Source organism: Musca autumnalis, unplaced genomic scaffold, assembly GCF_047663935.1.
Source record: "Musca autumnalis isolate F117 unplaced genomic scaffold, ASM4766393v1 scaffold_5, whole genome shotgun sequence".
Taxonomy (NCBI): Eukaryota; Metazoa; Arthropoda; class Insecta; order Diptera; family Muscidae; genus Musca; species Musca autumnalis.
This window is the reverse complement of record NW_027412088.1, coordinates 210,147,437-210,169,883: the sequence shown is the minus strand read 5'-3', so window position 1 is coordinate 210,169,883 and position 22,447 is coordinate 210,147,437. Positions and strand designations below refer to the sequence as shown.

General features: G+C 39.5%; 4 protein-coding genes across 4 annotated transcripts in view; 2 read left to right on the top strand and 2 right to left on the bottom strand.

Moving 5' to 3' along the window:
* The window catches only part of pcs (SH3 domain-binding protein parcas), a 549,277-nt gene that overhangs the window by 303,383 nt on the left and 223,447 nt on the right, over positions 1-22,447 (top strand). The gene's annotated exons all lie outside the window — the stretch shown is intronic.
* LOC141386938 (peptidoglycan recognition protein 3-like) lies at positions 8,430-12,274 on the top strand. The gene is made up of 4 exons (XM_073955838.1): positions 8,430-8,992; positions 9,403-9,455; positions 9,665-9,693; positions 11,662-12,274. The coding sequence occupies exons 1-4, from the start codon at positions 8,441-8,443 to the stop codon at positions 12,231-12,233; spliced, it is 1,206 nt and encodes a 401-aa protein (XP_073811939.1). The 5' UTR covers positions 8,430-8,440; the 3' UTR covers positions 12,234-12,274.
* LOC141387585 (peptidoglycan-recognition protein SC2-like) lies at positions 10,642-11,264 on the bottom strand. The gene has a single exon (XM_073957475.1). The coding sequence runs from the start codon at positions 11,255-11,257 to the stop codon at positions 10,700-10,702; it is 558 nt and encodes a 185-aa protein (XP_073813576.1). The 5' UTR covers positions 11,258-11,264; the 3' UTR covers positions 10,642-10,699.
* Positions 20,419-22,417, bottom strand: LOC141406635 (uncharacterized). Its single transcript, XM_073992467.1, has 2 exons — positions 20,685-22,417; positions 20,419-20,525 (listed from the first exon to the last, which is right to left on the bottom strand). Exon 1 carries the CDS (start codon positions 22,227-22,229, stop codon positions 20,757-20,759), a length of 1,473 nt encoding a protein of 490 aa, XP_073848568.1. The 5' UTR covers positions 22,230-22,417; the 3' UTR covers positions 20,419-20,525; positions 20,685-20,756.

Genomic DNA, 22,447 nt, shown 5'->3' with positions numbered 1-22,447 from the left:
AATACCAAAAGTCCTACGTACATATAATATATTTTACCAAAATTTCGTCCACCTACTTCAATCCGATCGGACGCTAGAGTGATTTCCACAGACGGACAGACGGATGGACATGGCTATATCGATGTAGAATTGCACGCACGGGTCTACGATGATTATTTCGAGTAGTTACAAACGGAATGACAAACATAATATACCCCCCATCTTATGGTGGAGGGTATAAAAACGACCCCCGCAAACCATATAAGGACAATGATCTGCGAATCTACACCTGGAATGTCCTGATTCTCTGCAGAGTAGGTGCAGTTTGCACACGGGTGGATGTACTTGATAAGTACAAAGCTGATATTATCGTCAGATCATATTTAGGTGTCGAAATGGACAAAAAACTTCTGTGGGGAAAAAGTCAAGGTTTTATTCTAATGCGAATATCTTCGTTTCTATTAGGAGTATTCCAAAAGCAACTTCAAAAAAATTCACCTTTACAACGATGCAACTTAGATTGGCGAAGGTGGCTATTGACTTTGGCGATGATCAGATAATATTCAGGGGTCGGAATGGGCAAAAAACTTATGTAGAGAAAAATTCAACGTTTTGTTCTTATGCAAATACCTCCGCTTCTGGTGGGTGTATTCCAAAAGCAAATCCTGTCAATGGAAGAAGAAAAGTTCACCTGTGCAAAGATGCAGGCCTATAATAATCAAAACATTCTGAGTTTTAAATTGACTCCAATTGCATTACCAAAGGTTGTCAAATACTAGAGATATAGAAAAAGACGCTCAGATATCCCAATTTCCAATTTGTGGAATTTCTTTTCCACTGTGGAAATCTCTGCTTCTGTTGGATATATTTCAAGGGGAGAGACTGATAGTGAAACTAGACCATCTGAGTTGTACATTAATACGCCATCGCGTTCTTTCGTTTCGGATTGACCCGAAACCATAGCCGCTGGCCGAAGGCTGCCATCCCAGCATCTTAGGTTACTATGCTGCTACAATAACAACAACATTGTAATGAGCAGCACCAGATTCCAACACCTCGACATACCCAAGGCCAGGTGGATGTCCCCAAATGGGAAACCAGATCGATCATGTTGTGATGGACGGAAGACACTGTCCAGTGTGTTAGATGACCAATCGATTCGAGGAGCGAGGGTACGCACTCGTCTTAATGTTGCAGCTAAACACAACAGATAGCACAAGCCGACTCCGCTCAACTGGGCCACATGTTGGAAGACGGCACTCCTTGTCTCGACAATGTGTAAGCGTAGTGGCATAGAATAACCCACTCTCTTCAAATTGCCGCATAATCTTGACTACTTGGCTCGTAAGGCTACTGTAAAGAAGAATGCGGCATATAGAGCAACCCTGCATTCAGTAGCAACACGAAGCGCCAGCGGAAAATATCGGGAGAAGAGGAGATGGGAGAAGCGTATTTTCAGAAGAACGAGCAAGAAAAACGTGAGCGTGAGAAACTCGAAATGTTCAGGAGACAAAATGAAGTCCGAAAATTTTACCAGAGCGTAAAACACCAGACTGAAGGGTATGGGGCAGGCACATTCTCCTGCAAATATGATGAAGAAAATTTGGTAACTACGGAGGAACTGGAAGGAGCATTTCATGAAGTTCGTTGTATCGAATATAGGCGGCGATGAAAATACCCCAGAACCAATCGCAAACGACGGCATTGAATGTCTATCACCTAACCAAAGCGACAACAAAAAATCAATTAGAGCGGCACCTCCCGTCAAACAAAACTCACACTCAACCAGACACTGATACTACCCGTACTTATGTATGGATCCGAAGCATGGGTACTTGCGAAAGCAGATGAGACAGAACTTGGTGTGTTTGAGAGAAAAATGATTCGAAAAATTTATGGACTAACATATCGTCGGTGTCGTGTTTAAGTGTTCCATATGCCGTTTTTGACATTTTGAGATAAAGGTATCTCACTAGATTTTATACCATGCTCTTTCAGATTTTTTAATCGTTTTTCTTCTATCTTCTATAGTGTTTGAGATATTCAGGACATCGACGATATGTTGACGGTGAATCCTATCATCCTGAATCATCCTACTGACATTGATATAGTAAAACGTTTCGAGTAACATCGCTCTTTCTGGAAAATTATTCTCAGTTCATTACACTGTGCGACAGGAAAAAATTAACCATATTCTGACACCACAGACTGATATAAGACAAAAAAACTTAGAAGACACGTGTCCCGGCGTTTTTCCCTATCACTTCGAATTTCGCGGTTATGGGCCCCCAAAGACCTGAGGCCTTGATGTCAAAAGGACTCATTTTACCGGGCTCATATCTTCTAAACCGCTAAGAATTTTGGTTTACACGTCGAAGCAAAGTTGTAGCTCTAGTCTTAAAAAGTAATAATTGTGAACACATCAAATCAATTTAACCTCATCTTCTGGGTCAAAACCGTCAAGGTCAAATTTCCGTCATAACTTTTTCGGATTTTGGTCTTCAGATATCAAACCGATCAAAATTGAAGCAAACAACCAACCACAAAAATGCCCCTTATATATCAATAAACATCTTTCTAGAATATGGGAACTCTGTAGAAACGGTTCTTAATGTCCAAGATAGCAAAACAAATGTTTTTTTTATCCTCTTTTCTCCGATTCCGGTTCATAACCACCAAACCGTTCAAAATTCAAGAACATAATCAACTACAATAATATAACAAAGATATAAGTAAACAACTTTCTTGAACATACGAACTGTCTATGAACGGTCCTTAAAGGTGAAAATAGCAAAAAACTTTTGAAAATATTGCATTTTTATACTTTTTTCTCCGACTTTGTTCCACAGATACCGAACCGCTCACAAATTACATATACTTCCAACTACTAAAATCTACCTAAGATTTCAATAAACAACTTTCTAGAACATATAAACATTCTAGGAATGATTCTTTAAGGTGAAATTCGTCAAATAATTAAATTATTCTTAACGTTTCCCCCAGCTCAGGTCTGGAAATAACAAACTGTTCAAAACTCAATGAAATTTGAAAGGTTTGTTATTTACGGACCAGAACATGAAAGAATGGCCAAAAAGAATCAAATTTTGAGCATGAAGAATCATTCCTAGAATGTTTATATGTTCTAGAAAGTTGTTTATTGAAATCTTAGGTAGATTTTAGTAGTTGGAAGTATACATAATTTGTGAGCGGTTCGGAATCTGTGGACCAAAGTCGGAGAAAAAAGTATAAAAATGCAAAATTTTCAAAAGTTTTTTTGCTATTTTCACCTTTAAGGACGGGTCATAGACAGTTCGTATGTTCCAGAAAGTTGCTTACTGATATCTTTGCTACATTATTGTAGTTGATTATGTTCTTGAATTTTGAACGGTTTGGTGGCTATGAACCGGAATCGTAGAAAAGAGGATAAAAATAGCATTTGTTTTGCTATCTTGGACATTATGAACCGTTTCTACAGAGTTCACATATTGTAGAAAGTTGTTTATTGATATATAAGGGGCATTTTTGTGGTTGGTTGTTTGCTTCAATTTTGATCGGTTTGATATCTGAAACCAAAATCCGAAAAAAAAGTTATGACGGAAATTTGACCTTGACGATTTTGACCCAGAAGATGAGGTTAAATTGATTTGATGTCCTCACAATTATTATTCTTTAAAACTAGACCTACAACTTTGCTTCGACGTGTAAACCAAAATTCTTAGCGGTTTAGAAGATATGAGCCTGGTAAAATGAGTCCTTTTGACATCAAGGCCTCAGGTCTTTAAGGGCACATAACCGCGAAACTCGAAGTGATAGGGAAAAACGCCGGGACACGTGTCTTCTTATTTTTGTTATTTTATCATGCTGCGGTGTCAGAATATGGTTAATTTTCCATGACTCAAAAAATTACACACAGTGTAACAAGACGTTCTGCTTAGTGTACAAGCCATCTAAGTAAGTAAGTAAGATATAATTCATTAAAATTTGAAAAGAAAATTAATATGAAATGCTAAAAGAATTCCTTTTTCTAAAATGAAAACTATTAACAAACAATGAAACTAAGTTAACAACTATTTTCTTTTTTATGCGTTCCGCATGATCACAATGCTGCAATCAACAAGACCCTTTGCATTTTCGCTTACAACGGCCTGATAGGTAGCTAGCGTACCCGTATAAATATTCACTATTTCTTTTGGTGATTACATATCAATGCAAGGATATTTTTAGTTTCCCTCCCTCCCTTCGTTATCTTTGTTTTTCGTTTTTATTTCTTGGTGTGACATTTGAATAAATTTTCAGCTCATTTAACAACGAACACTAGAAAAGCGTTGATAGCATTGTTGTAATACAATCAAAACTACTGTCGTTACCATGGTAACCGAGCGGTGCCTTGCACTCCGCAACTTCTCCAGATACAATCGCCATTTTATATTTTCTCGCTAAATATACATTTAAGGGAAGTGGAAGTGGGTGGTAGCCGGGAGAGTGGAAACACTTAAAAAACAACTCTCAGATATTTAGCAATCATTTGTGCCAGCATTGCGGGTATGATTGTTGCATGCATCGCAAATGTGAAACCCAAAGAAGAGTAATGTTTCAAATTCTGTTTTTTTTTAACTCACTTTTGTCCGCTGTTTTTTGGTGCCAAAACATGCTTGCAATGGAGAAAATTCGCAGCACTTTTTACCCGTGGCAGGGCATTCCAATGCTTCTAGGTACTACTGCCGTAGTCGGTCGGTAGTGGCTCCTAAATCTTTTGCTGTTCTCAGCTCTAAACATTATAAATGTTAATGATGTTGTCAGTTTAATGAGCTCATCTTATGTCTGATGGTGATGGCGCTCTTGCCGTGCCACTGATGGTGTGGCTGCAAACAACTGCTGCTGTGATTTCCGACATAAGTGAACTTTTAAATGCAGATAAATTGAGTTTTTTCTTGTGCACCATTAGAAGCTCCTCCTTGTGCTTATTTTCCTTTCATGAATTCTAAAGTAATAAAATCATTTTTCTATTCGGATGCATCATGGAATGTTGAACTGCAGGCAATGGATAAATGTCGTCGTCTACCAAATTGTGTATTATTGTGAATATCATTGAAGTGAGAATCCTGAATTAAATTTCACTGTAAAATTCAATGATTCGAAGAGTATTTAAGGCCAAACGAGTTTCCAAAAGATATGTCTCTGTAATATATCATCCTAATCGAAGATAAATTTATTGATTTCCCCCCAACATTTTCACGTGCTTGTTTGGCAACATTAAGTCTGTTGTCCTTATCATTTATTGACGCACACGTACTAATTGTCACACGTCGTGTATTTTCACCGTTTTTTTTTTGCTTTGTTTTGGAAGCGGCAAATTCTAAAATAAGATTTTATTTATTTATTGTTTTTTCATACCTCAATTTGATTTGTTTCTATCGCCACCGGATCGACACAAACAACACGAAAAATAGAAACATCGAACTGAAATCAGAGCAAACCAAAGCAATTTGAAATACAAAACAATGAGGTTTTATCATGATTTATGGCCGCACTTGGAGATTTTATTTACAAAAACCGGGTTGTCGAACTACTGAAAACATTATGACCCCTTCATTTTTAGTGGCACTTCAAATCCCAAACGAAAACTTTTTTAAAATTCAGAATTTGTAAAATTTTTAAATAGGTAATACCCCCTATGAAAACAATTTACGCAGTTCTTGAATAAAGTTCTCATAAATAATTGCCGGTTTCTTCACTTGAAACATTTAACTAGATTCACATATACGAGTTTATTATATTTCCGTACCTACTGTCAACATCCAATGTTTTCGCACCATTTGTAAAATGAAAATATTTAATTGATAACGCAAAAAAAAATCTAGAACAATAGGAAATATGTTTAGATTAAATAATAATATTTATTACCTGGCTTAAATTATTTTTGGCACACTTAACAAGATTGAAAAAAAATTATGGCATATATAAAGCAAATGTTTTCGCTGATAATGCCAAAACTTACGAGGTTGAGAGAGTGAAGCTTCGATATGTGTAGAAGTAAAAAATGATTTATTTACTGTTTTATTAAGTTATTTTAGCATTTTTGAATGAAAAAATGCTTGAAAAATGGTACTGAGTCTTATTTGGCCCTACGAAACTTTTCCCCGGAAATGTGTCAGTACTGGTTCACGTTTTAGATTACCCCCCTCAGAACGGTACCGCCCGATTTTCGGGATTTTTCAGAGATTTAGCTGCATTATCCTAAACAAATGCACATACGTAAAGTCGCCCTTGCGCATGTAAATCATGTTCTTTATATATAACGGTTACATACATATATTGGCAATAATTACCCACGATTATTTTTTAAATTTCATTTTTTTTAATAATTTTTTAAAATTAAGTAAAAAAGTATCCAAAAATGTAGTTTTCAACCAGTAAGGAAAGGATCAAAGTCGGGCGGGGCCGACTATATAATACCCTACACCACTGTGAATATGTAAAATATATATGGGAGCTAAATCCAAATCAGAACAGATTTTGATATAATTTTTCACATTTATTTGTAGACCAAATTCCGTCACATAGTCCAAATTTCATCAAAATTGGACATATATAGCGTGCTTCGTGCATCAAATAACTCAAATCGGTCGAAAATATATATATGGGAGCTATATCCAAATCTGAACCGATTTCGATATAATTTGCCACAGTTATTTCTAGACTAACCGCCGTCACACATTCCAAATTTCATTGAAATCGGACAAATATAGCGTGTTTCGTGCATCAAATACCTCAAATCTGCCTAAAATATATACATATGAGAGCTATATCCAAATCTGAACCGATTTCGATATGATTTGCCACAGTTATTTCTAGGCCAAATCCCGCCAAACATTCCAAATTTTATTGAAATCGTACATATATAGCGCGTTTCGTGCATCAAATACCTAAAATCGGCCGAGAATATATATAGGAGCTATAGCCAAATTTGAACCGATTTCTATATAATTTGGCACACTAATTTCTAGACCAAATACCGTCGCACATTCCAAATTTAATTGAAATCGGACATATATAGCGTGTTTCGTGCACCAAATGCCTTAAATCGGGCGAAGATATATATGTGGGCTATATCCAAATCTGAACCGATTTTTACCAAAATATATAGCGTTCGTCCTTTGGCCAAAAAAACTATCTTCCCCAATTTTCATGCGAATGTACTTTGTTTACAAAAATACATGGACAGGCGGACAGACAGACGGGTATGCGTAAATCGACTCAGAAAGTGATTCTATGTATATCCCTAAAAGGATCTATGGGTCTATCTCGTTTCCTTTTGCATGTTACAAACGAATGCAAAAAGACATAATACCCCTTGCCACAAGGTGGTGTAGGGTATAAAAATGTACCTCTACCTACCATCATGGGGGAAAGGGAGTTTTCAAGGGAAGATTTTTTATTTACTGACAGACTAGACTTAATATATATACTAAAACTTGTTTAAAATTTTTCCTTTTTCATCCATAAATATTTTTTGAAAAAAAGTGATTTTACTATTTGAAAAATCGAACACCAAGTACGAAATGGATTAAAATTCAGTTGTAATTAAATTAGGGCTGCTCATACAACTACAAACATATTTTGTTATTGTGTTGGTTTTGAAACACAAACATTTTCATAGTTTCCCAACATACCATTCAGTCTGATTTTATAAAATTTACGAAAAACAATTCGTATAAATACATTCTACAATTACACGGATAAGCTAATAATTAGCATACACATTCATTATTTTCAAGAGAATCAAGTTTCGTTTATTCTCCAGTGGCTACACAAGAATTTATAATTCAAATATGATGTTTTGTTCGAGTAATGTTGGTTTGTTGGATTGTCTTGTGTCGATATCCCTATTGTTGACTTAATGACACCCATGACACAATATAATATTTTCTTTAATAGAGAAAAATCTTAAGGAGTTACCGACAAAAATCGGTAAAATTAAATCGCAAAACTATCGGCAGAACTTTACGACGACTTTTTATTCATCCCTAACTTATCGAAAAACGTCGTTAATTACCGAAATTATAAGTTAGTTAGAGATTATAAAATAGTTAGAGAATCCCACTAAAGGCCGGTCAACTTTCCACTGAATACCACAAATCTAATAAAAATTCAAGAATCTTGTTACAGAACTAAATAAATAAATTTTCGGACATTATAAATTCTCCGAGATGGGAATTCTCGCCTGCCACACTTTATTTGGGAGATAAATTCATTAAATAGAATTGTTTATTAACTGGATTAAAATATCTGGCAATATAGTTAAAGGCCTAATGGACTGTATATCACACATTGCAGATAATGTCAAAAGCAACTATTTTCTTATCTATTATAGAAATTCGTTGAGTCTTTTGTTTTTTTCCTATATAAGTTCTGAGCAATGGAGCAGAATTTATCAGTTGTGTTATTGACAAGCATAGCAATGGTATCGAAAACTTTATTCAGCCTCTTGGCCGTTCTCTTCTGTGCCCAAGCCGTTTTTGGCGTTACCATCATCTCTAAATCGGAATGGGGTGCTGCTGCCGCCAAAGGTAAAACCACTCTGGCCAATGGCTTGTCCTATGCCGTAATCCATCACACAGCTGGTGCTTACTGTTCCACCAAGGCCGCTTGCATCCAACAAATGAAAAACATCCAAGATTATCACCAAAAGACCTTGGGATGGGATGATATCGGTTACAACTTCTTGATCGGTGGTGATGGCAACATCTATGAAGGTCGTGGCTGGAACGTTTTGGGTGCTCACGCCACCAACTGGAACTCCAAATCCATTGGTATTTCCTTCATGGGTAACTACAACAGCGACAAACCCACTGCTGCTCAAATCTCTGCTGCCAAGAATCTATTGGCCGCTGCTGTTTCCCGTGGTCAAATTGTTTCCGGCTACACTTTGTACGGTCATCGTCAAGTCGGTTCCACCGAATGTCCCGGTACCAATTTGTGGAATGAAATCAAGACCTGGGCCAACTGGAAGGCTTAAGGCTTCAGTTTTCCAAAAATAAAGAAAAAAATAATAAAATAATCGCATACATTTTATAAAATATAATATATAAAATATAATATAAAATATATTTTATAAAATATAAAATAATCGCATTTTATTTTTCAAATTTTGAATTCTAAGCTACATTTTGGGATGAGCAGAACATATGGGAATGTTTCTTTTTTAGGAGATTTTCAATATTATGATGGCATTTTTTGAATTGAGAAACACTGGCACGGTTGTATAACTGACATTTTTGTTATGTTGCCTTTGTTGAAAATCAGCGACATATAAATGTAAAAAGGGCTGTCTTCATTGTAAATACGGTTGTTTGAGTTATATGGGGCGCCAAAGAAAACTTCTCCATGAGATTGTTTCTTTGGCCACTCTTATATTTCTAGCGGACCATTGATATTTGGGCCTTATCCTTTGGCGAACAATTAAGATTAAAGCTGTAAACAAATACAACGTTTGGGTAAAGTTTTGTGTCGTTTTGGCCGTTTTTACACTGTTGGGCATGATGCCGAAAAATTCAAATTCATTTGAAATATATGCCGGCAAACAGATAAACGCTGGACTTTGGTATCGTCGTCGCCCTGTTGTTGTTGTTTTTTTCTCGACGCCCAACGCAAAACTTTAATCAAACGTTGTATCTGTTTTCAGCTTTAGACGTATTGGTATAGATGATATTTGTAATTGATTTTTTGGTCGCGTCCTGTTTTTTTAAACTTCATAATTTCAGAAAGTATTCCATGAAAACTTACTTCAATGCTTGGATTAATTTGATCAAGGCCACGTCTTTAAATACAGTAAAGTCTCGATAACAGTATGCAACATTGAAAATCCAAACAGCTTCTACCATAATAAATGGTCATTTCTTGTATATTTTACTTGTTGTCCATTTTTGTAGTTGACCTCCTAGCAGAAAAAGGATATCTTTACAAAACTCAAAAATGTGTCAGCTTCGAAGTGAAAAGGCGTTTTCTTTAAAAATTATTCGTTGTTTATTATAACCGTAATACATTAAAATGAGCTCAAATTCAGAAGATTTTTTGCCCCTTTTAAACATATGTATGTATATGTAAATGTATATAAAAATCTCTTCGCGGATCAACATTTTAGTTCGTTATAACCGTGTTTTCCTTTTAATCGCGTTCAATGGTTTGGAGTGAATAAAATAGGTAAAATAAGTATAGGAAAAACGATCAAAACAAATAGTTCGTTATATCCAAGGCTTCGGAGTAGAGCAATTTATTGTTAGACTCCTAGATATTTCTTTCATTTGTTCGTTAATACAAAATCCTAAAATTGAATATAATCTTCAATATCGGACCATTCTACAATAGTCTAATTCGTCTCTTTCACAAATCACGACATTTTAAGCGTTTGTTTTAACATAAATATTAAAATTTTTAAATTTAAATCAAAAATTTTATAAAGAAAAAAAAAAATGATCAAAAGGCTTTTAGAAACCACTTTCGATGCGAGAATCGACCTAAGAACACATTTTAGTTATTTTTGTTTTTTTTTATACGCCCAGATTTCAATTATGCAAAATTTCCTTGCGGCATTTGTCAGTTTAATTGTGAGCAATAATCAGAACTCTTGACCTTTAATGTAATAAAAATACAATCCAACAATTCATATTTTTTTTAATACAAATCTTTATTTACTTTTGAATCAACCAAAAAGAGCAACTTAAGCCTTCCAGTTAGCCCAGGTCTTGATTTCATTCCACAAATTGGTACCGGGACATTCGGTGGAACCGACTTGACGATGACCGTACAAAGTGTAGCCGGAAACAATTTGACCACGGGAAACAGCAGCGGCCAATAGATTCTTGGCAGCAGCGATTTGAGCAGCAGTGGGTTTGTCGTTGTTGTAGTTACCCATAAAGGAGATACCAATGGATTTGGAGTTCCAGTTAGTGGCGTGAGCACCCAAAACGTTCCAGCCACGACCTTCATAGATGTTGCCATCACCACCGATCAAGAAGTTGTAACCGATATCAGCCCATCCCAAGGTCTTTTGGTGGTAATCTTGGATGTTTTTCATTTGTTGGATGCAAGCGGCCTTGGTGGAGCAGTAGGCACCAGCGGTGTGATGGATGACAGCGTATGACAAGCCATTGGCCAAAGATGTTTTACTGGTGGCAGCAGCACCACCCCATTCTGACTTGGAGATGATGGTAACGCCAAAAACGGCTTGGGCACAGAATAGAACTGCCAAAACTGAGAAGAGAGCTTTAGAAACCATTGTTGTGTTCTTTGGTAAAATACAACTGATTTAACTGACTGAGCGGCATCCATTTTATACCACCTGAAGAAAGACCTTCCCCAAGTGTATTTTTCTTATCGTGACTGGACGATAATTTCTGCAAAAATTATGACCACCGAGTACTGATTTATTTTAACTCAAGTCGTATCATATCACATATTGAAAAATAAATAAAATCGCAAATTTGACCAAAGTAATCAGATTCTTATCTGTAAAATAAAACTTCATCGCCTCTTGCGATTTCGATATGTGGACACATTGATAAAAAAAAAAAAAAACTCCTACAGAACTGCACACTGCTAATACCAAACAAAAATATTTACCTCTTCTGCGTTCCTATATAAACATCAGTAAAGTGTGAGGAAAGCATCAGTTGTGTTAAGTTAAAAGCATAGCAATGGTATCAAAAGCTATATTTGGTCTCTTGGCCGTTCTATTCTGCGCCCAGGCCGTTTTTGGCGTTACCATCATCTCCAAGTCAGAATGGGGTGGTGCTGCTGCCACCAGTAAAACATCTTTGGCCAATGGCTTGTCATACGCCGTCATCCATCACACCGCTGGTGCCTACTGCTCCACCAAGGCCGCTTGCATCCAACAAATGAAAAACATCCAAGATTACCACCAAAAGACCTTGGGATGGGCTGATATCGGTTACAACTTCTTGATCGGTGGTGATGGCAACATCTATGAAGGTCGTGGCTGGAACGTTTTGGGTGCTCACGCCACTAACTGGAACTCCAAATCCATTGGTATCTCCTTCATGGGTAACTACAACAACGACAAACCCACTGCTGCTCAAATCGCTGCTGCCAAGAATCTATTGGCCGCTGCTGTTTCCCGTGGTCAAATTGTTTCCGGCTACACTTTGTACGGTCATCGTCAAGTCGGTTCCACCGAATGTCCCGGTACCAATTTGTGGAATGAAATCAAGACCTGGGCTAACTGGAAGGCTTAAATTTGAATAATGGATTAAACAATTTTGAAACTGTAAATTACAATAAAGTTAAAAGTTGCATAAGTGAAACAATTTTTCACAGGAAAAAGAACATGACAACAGAGTGCGCTGTTTTATGTGCGCTAAATTCCAGAACTAAAAAGTTTTTACAATTTTTACCACTTTCCTGTTCCCGTAGTGTGTACATGAAAAATCCCCATATTTCTATTCAGCTGACAACAGTTTTCTCTTTTGCGAAAAGCTCACAACAGGTGGCGCTGGTGAGTCTGTTCTTGCAGGTGTAAAGTAAACTGTAATGGTTGGCCATTCAACCCTTATTTACACTGGATACTAAAACAGGAATTTAGTTTTATAGTTACTCAGAGGAATTATCAATTAAATGGCCCGTTTAATTAAAACCAGCTTGATGTAAAAAACGCTCTAAAAGGTGCATGCGATATATTTCCAAAAATCAGGCAATACAAACGACATCGATGAAAAAAAATCAAAGACTTCACAGCATTATCAGGGCTCTGTTGGATATGTTGTTGTAACAGTGTTTATTATTATGTTTGTATGTTCCTTCTTCTGTTCAATCTGACTCTGGGTCTATCTCCAGTTCCAGGAAAGAGGCTGCTTCGATGGGATGTAACCACAGATTCACTGGAGTTAGATGAGTAGGTTTGGCTGGGCAGTTGAAAAGGTGTTTTGTGTCGTGCGGGCCCATGCCGCATACTGGGCAGATGTCTTTCCGCCCAATGAGAATTTAGGCGACTGCAATATCCCGAGCGTAGTTGAGCTAAAACTACTCTAGTTTGACGCTCCTCAGCCTCGATAGATGGGGGATGAATTTCGAGAACTTTATTCACAATATATTAGCTTATGGCCTTAGCAATTGCATCCGTGTGAATACTATTTAAACCTGCTTGATATGCCTGTTGATCTAGGGGTACTCTCCTATATTGTTGGACCTTCCTCTCTAGAGCATGAATATCCTTCCTGATATGCCTGAATGTGTCGGGCCTAGCCAGCAGATGGTGATTGGGATGGTTCTCACGGTAACACCCAAGCAAGTACTGCAACGAAAGCATCTCATTGTGTTGCTTTACTGGAAGAGTCTTTGCCTCCTCATGTAGATGGTCCACTGAAGACTTGAGGAGGCCTCCTGTTGCTGTTCTCAGGTCGGCATTCTGGCAGGTTTGAATATTTTTCTAATTCCCGGGGACCAAACTAGTGCCGCATAGCTTACCACAGACCGACCTATTGCGTTATATGTGGTCAACAAGGTTTCTTTATCTGCACCCCGAGTGCTGCCGGCTAGGGACTTGAGGTCCTAGTTCCTACTTTTCAGTTTGTCGCAGATAGCTGTGGCGTGCGCGCACAACTTGAAAGTAGTGCTCGGAATTCTGCTCCGTCGACCACGACATTCAATTCTCTTTCAAACTGCGCTGTCCATGTGGTGAACAGAGTGGCTGTTGATTTTGTGGCGGAAATCTGCATATTCCTCGAATGGAAAAATGTAGTAAGATCGGTTAAATAGTTGTTCAGTCTTTCACAGATGTCATCAGGATAGGTACCTGACGCCAGGATCGTGCAACCATCCGCATACGTTACGATCTCGATGCCGTTTGGAGGTTAGAGGTTAAACAGTTCCGGAGATATCACCCCACCTTGGGGAACTCCCTGTTTCACTCTACGGACTTTGGACTTCTTGTTCATGAATTCCACGTACGACTGGCGTCCACACATATTATTGACTATCCAACGTTTCAAGCTTGGCCGGAGGGTTGTCTGCTCAATGTCCTCAAACAGTGTGGAATGCCTGACTGTATCAAAGGCTGTGCTGCTTACGGAATCCATGCTGATGATCGGCAACTTGATACCTATTTCTGATACTGGGTAGGACTAAGACCTCAAGGGTCTTTGCTAAGGGCGACAAAAGCGAAATCGACCTGTACGATTCACTTTTGCTGGCATCCCCTTGCCGAAAAATGAGGGTGGATAGCGACAAGTTGAGAACTTTACTCCACTCTCGGCTCATCCAGCTGCTTCAGCATTACCATGGAGATTCCATCAGGGCCCAACGCTTTGGATGATTTAGCGTTCCTGATGGCATTGACAACATCATCCATTGTAAACTGTGGTGGTTCCTCCTCGGCAGGAAGAGATCTGATGCGACGTAATACTCTTCTCTTCGCCCTGTCATTCTCGGGGTGCTCGACAAACTGTCGATTGAAATAACTCTCCAAACGTGACTGAGGTCCTATCTTCCCTTCTTCCAGGATTCGAGAGTGGCTTTAACCGTTTCCCACAATTCACCTATACCGGTTCCAATGTTGCAACTCTTCAGGTGATTTCACCACTTGTTGCGCTTATGCTCGCCGACCAGCCTGTTAACTTCCAGTGTCAGCTGGGTCATTGGTTGGTTCGACGATGCTCAACACGCTCATTTGCTAATCCCTTCGCCTCTGCTGGGAAGTTTGTCCTTACTTCGGGTATTCGACCAGCAGGGATATGGCGAGCGGCTGCAGCAGTGATTATGTCTCGGAACGTCCGTTCCGCTACCGGAACATCAGAAGGATTGGGCAGTTCTCAGAAACCCGGCCAATCAGCTTTTTTATGATTGACGAATGTGCGGGGTTCAGAGGTAATGAAATCGGGTGGTCTTATAATGCCAGGTATCGTCATTTGTCAGACCAGGTGACACGATGGTTATGTCTAGCGAACTGTGACACTCTCCTCTAATTCTGGTAGGGGCGTCCTCATTGACCGTGTAAAACGTAGAGCTATCAATCTGCTCTTTCCGAGGGCCGAATGCCACATCTCATGATGCGCATTAAAGTCTTCAAGGACCAGACGATTATGACCTTCCAAAAGCGGGCTAATGTCAGGCTCGTTATCTGACATACAGCTATTTCTCGGCGGGATGTATACGTTCAGTAACTCTCTCGGCAGTTCCATACAGTCCATGTGCGGGTCATTAGAGACATGCTCAGGCGAGATACAGTGCTGCTCAAAACATTTGCAACTGGAATGACAAGTTCATATTTTATATAGTTCTGAGGTAGTTTGTGGATTTGAAATGCCAATATTTTTGTAGATTGATTGTTTATTGAATCCTTTTTAAAGATTTAAAAATTAGTTTGCAAAAGTTTCACTTATTTTACAAAAAATATACAAAACAAAGCTCGAACTCACTTTTGGTCCTGCTCAAAACATTTGCAACTGAGGAAATTTGATTCAAAATTTGAAGAATTTTTTTTTTGTTTTGATAATATATTGTGAATTAAACATTTTAATTATTATCTGGAAACATCGTTAAGGAAACCAGTTAATTAAATAAAATAATATATCCTTTGGAATCCTGTGATCTAAGGATAATTGCTAAATACCAAGGTTTAATTCGATATTTAATAGTCTAGAGTCCAGATTGGAGCCCCGGAACCTCCTATATGAATTTAGATTACTATAGCTGATTGGGTTCGATAAGAACTTAAGCATATTTTCAAAAAATTACTAATTTAAAGTGGTTATATATACGTTTAGATGCGGTATTATGCAAAACCATTCTGTTATACGACAGTTCTGGCGTGTACATGGTGAGATTTTGACGTGCTACCTGTCAGATTAGTTCTTGGATATGATAAATATCTAGACCTCATGTATCCTGTAACATTTCTGTCCATAAAAATACCTCCTGGGCAATATAAAACACCTTCTACAATTTCGGTCAACTTTTTTGTATAAGGGGACAAATTCTATTATCTTTCGTTTTGGTGATCAATCAAATTGTTTCAAGTAATATAACTTAAATATTGATTTTATATCGAGGAGAAGTACAAGGTTTCACTACTCCAAAAACATTACCACACATTTTTTGCATAATTTCTATGAAAAATTCCAATTTTCCTGGAAATTACTGTTTTCCCAAAATTTGCCTATTTTGGTATGTATCGGAGGTGTTTGCATAGATTTATCGGTGTCAAGTCTTTTTCTAACATCTGTTGATGACCTCTGAGAGATCTGCTTAATAATTCGTATGATTATTTGATCATCCCCTGCAGTAGATGTTGTTGTCCTTGCATCTCCTTCCCATCTTATGACGATTTTAGTTATTTTTACGCGGTATCCAGCTCTGTTTTACATATTGTGATGTTGATAAAAATTTCTGGTCATAATTTAAGTTTTTCTTAAAAAATTAGACATGTCTTGTTTTCGGCATACTTGTCTATCAAAAGTAAACATGTGTGGGATAAAATGTACTCCTCATAAAAGCTTTTTGTCCCCTTCTTCTGATTAAACACAATTTGATTTGATCAATACAAAAAACTTGTCAAAAATGAACTAATAGATATTCGTACCACGGAGTTGCAAATGTTTTGAGCAGGCTAAAACATGTGTTCCTCCGATAATTCACACATTTTTTAAACATAAGTGTTCATAACTGAATAATCCTTTTTAGATCTTGAAAATATGGTGAAAAAAATATCGAATAACAAAAACAAACATATTTCAAAACGTCCCTAAAAATTGACTGTATGTGATATAGGCGTCTGAGTTGCAAATGTTTTGAGCAGCACTGTAGGTCTGTATTGGACAGACTTGTGCAATAGCAAAGCTACTCCACCTCCACTTTCTGTGCGATCATTCCTTAGCACGTTGTAACCATCACAACGTTGTAAGCTACAGTTGTTATTGAGCTTGGTTTCTTGCACCGCAGCGACCTTGATATTCCTCCGACTAATGAAATCTACTATGAAATCTACAAAAAGGATGCATTTTCCGGGATTGGGACAACAGGTTAGGTTAGGTTAGGTTAGGTTGAAAAGAGGGGTGAATATAAGAATCGCCACATGCCCGTATGGGGCATACACTTAAGCCAGTATAGGCCTGTTGTGCGCTCTAATTTCGGAAGCCTAAGGGGAATAAATTTTTTATTGCTTAATTTATTGAAAAGAAAATAAATTTATCAGTTAAGAAATTCTGTGCCATTGACATAATCTCTTAAGTTTTTGAACTCGCTTGCCCTAATTTGGTGGAGTTCTGGTATAGTGTTATTTCCTAGAAATTGGTTTCTTAGCGTCGCGAAGGCTGGGCAATGACAGAGATAGTGTTCCAACGTTTCGTCGTCCTCTCCGCATGCTCTGCATTCGCTGCTTTCTGCACAACCGATTTTGTGCAGGTGTGCTTGTAGCCCTAGGTGTCCTGTAAAGATGCCTGTCAGTCTACTAATGTCTTTTTTACTCATTTGCAGGAGTTCCTTTGTTTTATCCTGGTCTGGGTTTCCCCAGAGGATTTTTGTATTTTTCCCTTTCTCTTCAGTGTTCCAGAGGGATGTATGGGCGTTTTCTGCCCATGCTTTTAACTCTAGACGCGTCGCTTTTAAAGGCTTAGCATTATCTAGGCTTATCGTAGCTTGCTCTCTGGCTTGCCTTGCCAAGGAGTTGGCTATCTCGTTACCCCTAATCCCTTTATGTCCTGGTACCCATATAATGTTAACAGAACCATGGTGGGAGTAGTCGTTGATTGATTTTTTACACTGCAGGACAGTTTTTGATTTCACCGTCTTGCTTGTTATTGCTTTAATTGCTGCTTTACTGTCCGTTAGGATGTTTACAGTGATTGGCCTTGTGTTAGCTTTAAACCAGTTCAGACACTCTGTGATCGCTCGGATTTCGGCCTGTAGGATCGTATTATGATCCGGCAGTCGAAGGGAGATTCTAGTTTCCTGGTCTTCGATATATAGACCCAGACCCGTTCTCCCCCCTAGAACGGCCCCATCTGTGAACCCACAGCTTCCAGTTGGCATCCGTTCTAGGGTTCCATCGATCCACATGTCCCTGTCTGGTATTAAAATTTCACACAAGGCGGATTCAATTGTTTCAGGTATACGGTCTGATACAATATGATCTATTGACTCACCCGTTGTAACCTGTAATATGTTTTGGTGGTATGTTTGGTGGTCTCTTACGATCCACTCGCTCATCGACTTAAGTCTTATAGCTGCGATGGCTGCCTCATACCTTACCTGAATTTCTATTGGGTGGACAAATAAAATTGTCTCTAAAGCCCTAGTTGGTGTAGTCCTCATTGCCCCGCTAATACTTAAGCAGCACGTTCTTTGGACTTTTTGCAGTACTTTTACGTTGCATTTCTTGTCCGTAGCTGTCCACCATACCACAGAAGCGTAAGTTAGAATCGGTCTAATTACGCTTCTGTATAACCAGTGTGTCATCCTAGGATTGAAACCCCATTTTGAGCCTATAGCTCTTCTGCAGGTTGACCAACATCTGTGGGCTTTATTAGCCCTTTCCTGAATATGGTCTCTCCATTTAAGTTTCCTGTCTAGAATTACTCCCAGGTACTTAATTGTTGGAGAAATGTTTATCATCTTATCTAGGAAAACGGGTTCTTCGTAAGCTCCTATTTTCGTTTTCCTAGTGAATAGACATAATTCTGTTTTTTCCGGGTTGACATTTAGACCTCTCGGTCTAGCCCAGTTGTATGCTATTTTTAGAGCCGTTTCGGCCCTTCTACAGAGTATATTTGGATTCTTTCCCCTAAGAAGTATTATAACGTCGTCTGCATAGCAGATGGGTTCAAATCCTTCGTCGGTTAAGTTCCTTAGTAGACTATTTATGGTGGTAACCCATAGGAGAGGTGATAGTATTCCTCCCTGTGGCGTCCCCTGACCAACTTTGTCTCTTTTTGTTACGTCTTGTAGCGCGCAGCTTATCCATCTATTCCTTAGCATGTGGTCTATCCAGTGCCTCAAGGCCCGGTTTACCTGAAACTCGTCTAAGGAGTGGATTAGCGTTTCGGTGCTGACGTTGTTGAACGCTCCTTCGATGTCGATGCAAACTGCGAGAGTATACAATTTCATCTCGAAGGTTCTCTCTATGTGGTGTACTACCTCATGTAATGCGGTTTCCACTGATCTACCTTTTACGTATGCATGTTGTTTGTACTTGAGCATATCGTTAGGGATGTTACTCTTTATCATGGTGTCGACCGTCCGTTCCATTGTTTTGAGTAAGAATGAAGTTAAACTTATCGGACGATAAGATTTTGGTATTGCATAACTTGACTTGCCGGGCTTGGGAATGAATACTACCCTTGCCTCTTGCCAGGCCAATGGAGTATACGCAAAGTTTAAGCAAGCATTGAAAATCTCGACCAGATTGGACGAAATATAGTCCACTTCCCTTTGAAGTAAGGCTGGGAAAATCTGGTCTGGTCCCGCTGCTTTGTATGGTGAGAAGCTCATTATTGCTTCTTTAATCATCAAGTTGTTGATTTTTGGTGCTTCTTCTGATGCATAAGCTATCTCCATCGGTGACACCGTATGTGCCGTAGTACTCGACGGGAAGTGCGTTCTCATCAGAAGGCTTAGAGTTTCCTCGGCTGTTTCCATCTTTTTACCCGTCTCATCAACCAGAAGCTCGGGTTGTGAGTGAGTTTAAGATAGAAACTTTTTAATTTTAGAGACGTCATTCACGCTATCTACCTGTTCACAAAAAAGCTTCCAGGAGTTTCGTTTGGCGTTTCTTGTCATTTTGTTGTATTCTTTTAGTTTTGTTTGGTAGTTGTCCCAGAATACAGCTGCTTTTTTACGTTTTGCCCTATTGTAAAGTCTTCGGACCTCTTTGCCTTTGTTACGAATTTCCCCTGTCATCCAGGGTTTTTCGTAGGCAGATTTCCTCTCTCGAAGTGGACAACTTTCTTCGAAAGACCTTACTAGAGCCTCTGTTAGTTTATTGACATTCCTATCAATATCTTCTTTGCTTAGGCAAACCTCAACTTCTTGCCCTAGTCTATCTTTAACTTGTTTTCCGAATTTAGCCCAATTAGTTTTGGATTTATTTCGGAAAGTTATCGGATTCGGCGGTGGCCTTGATATTTTAAACCTAATATACCTATGGTCAGAGAAGGAGTGTTCCTTTGAAACTCTCCACTCATGTACCTCGTTTATTAGATTTTCTGAACATATTGTTACATCTAATACTTCCTCCCTAACTCTGTTAACAAAGGTTGGTGTATTTCCTATGTTAAGGGTTATCAGGTCGTTAGTATTCAAAAATTCTAGAAGGGATTGACCCCTCTTGTTAGTATTAGTACTACCCCACGAAATGTGGTGAGAGTTAGCATCGCTACCTACTAGTACTTCGTTACCTGTTTGCTTGATTTTCCTCACCAGTTGCTGTAGCTCCGACGAAGGTGGTAATGTCGGCGAGTCGAACGGCAGGTAGATTGATGCGAGGTATATATTACCATTCCCTTGCTTCAACACTGTGGCGTCCGAGGTTGACAACTCTGGGGAGAAAAGAAAGCATAAGTTTTTATGGCATATAATACAGGTCCTCGGTCGGTTTCCTGTATTAGCGTAAAAGAGTTGGTAATTAATGTGGTTTAGTCCGGAAACCTTGTTCTTTACGGTCCAAGGTTCCTGGATTAAACCGATGTGTATTTTACCTTTGTTTATTTTATCCATCAGGGCTTGAGTTGCCGTTTCGCTCCGATGGAGGTTTATCTGGATGACCTCAATCATGAGTCATCCAGTAATCGTGCTTCTTGGGAGTCGCTGATGGCTTCGACCCCCTCTTCGGAATTGCTCGGTGGTTTGTCCTCCTTGCTGGTTTGGTGGGCATCCTCTTCTTCTTCCCCGACTCGTGCCCTTCCAACTTTAAAGGTGACTGCATTACAGATGTAGTACGCCTTACCCTTTGTCTTTGTAAGACTGGATAGTGAGAGGTCGTCAATTCCAACCACAAGGAGAGTGCCATCCTCTTTCTCCTCCCTGTGGAAGACTTCCCACCTCTTCACTTCCAAGGTCTCATTTTGCTTGCCAAAGACCTCGAGCATGCGTTCTGTCTCGAACTTGCAGCCATACCCTTTGACGTAAACCGTCGCTTTAGTCAGATGAGGTATCTCGTCCTTCCTCACCAGCTTCAATTTTCCGCCTTCCCAAGGAGTTGTCACACTGTTGATGACTTCCTCGAGAGCGGCCGGGTTCGCGTGCGGTCCCAAGTGGTATACTAAAAGGTCCCCTTTGAGCTCGCTGCTGACTATTTTTATTGGCCCACTCTTTAGAATGTGTTCCAGTATTTTATCGCTGACCATATTTTCGATGGCCTGCTGGTGTTCTTTAGGTAATCTGCCGGACCCTCTACTGGTATCGATCACTGCATAGCACCTCTCGTCCCTGTAGTTCTTCCTGGCCACCTTGGCGTAAGTAGATGGCGGCTCCGAGCCAGTCTCTGCGCCCATCTTCCTCTTCTGGAAGGCCCTGGGCTTCTTATCAGAGCCCTTGGTACTTCCAGAGGATTCCGCGGTCGCGCTCACCTTCTTCGTGCCCGAGCACTCCTTTTCGCCCTCCGTCGAAGGGTTCTTTGGGCAGTCTCCTTCGCGTGGGTTTTGAGAGGAATTGCTTGGGGCATTTGATGGTGGGAAGCTCATTTTCTTCTTACTTGGTTTGGCGGTATTTTCTTCCTCTGGAGATCTAATCCTCTTCGCCGCTTCCGAGGAAGTGGAGGGATTGTTGATCTCTTTTGGTGCGGCCCGCTGTTTTTTGTTTAGCTGTGCCTGGATCCTCTGGTACCTACGTCTCTGGGCTCCAGTCCACCGAACTTTTTTCTCCTTTGTAAGTTTAGATATGCTTTCGCTTACCTCTTCTACCATCTTGTGGACCTCCTCGTTAACGGGCTTCTCCACAACGGTGGTGTTGATTTTGCAACTGCTGTCTGATTCGGAGTCAGGGTCGCTCCCATCCTCGGATGGCTGGGTCCAGATTAAACTCCCCCTTCGCTTCCCTTTCTCCTCATCTTTTTTACCTTTCGGTTGCGTGCTTGTAGCAGTACCGTCGACCACAGATGCCAAGGCACCCACATCTGTGGGAGATGTTTGCTCACGATCGCTTGATGACGACGAGGTGTGACTCGCAGGCAGATCACTATTCCCCGCCGGTACTGGGTTATTTAGGCCCTGCACCGTAACTTTTATTCCTTCTTTGTCCTCCATGTTTGTTTTTTGTTTTAGGGGAACACCCCCGTAGTCAGTTTTTTGTCCGCGGGAACCTCAGAGGTTCCAGAGGTAGGTGGTCGTGCCACTCCACCCTAGACGGGTCATGTCACAAGTGATTTCCCTCGTAAATGATAGAGTAGCCCGACCATCCACCTCCCCCTATCCGCCGGTGGGGACGCGCCCGGTAGGAGAACTGACAAACACCCTCGGGATTG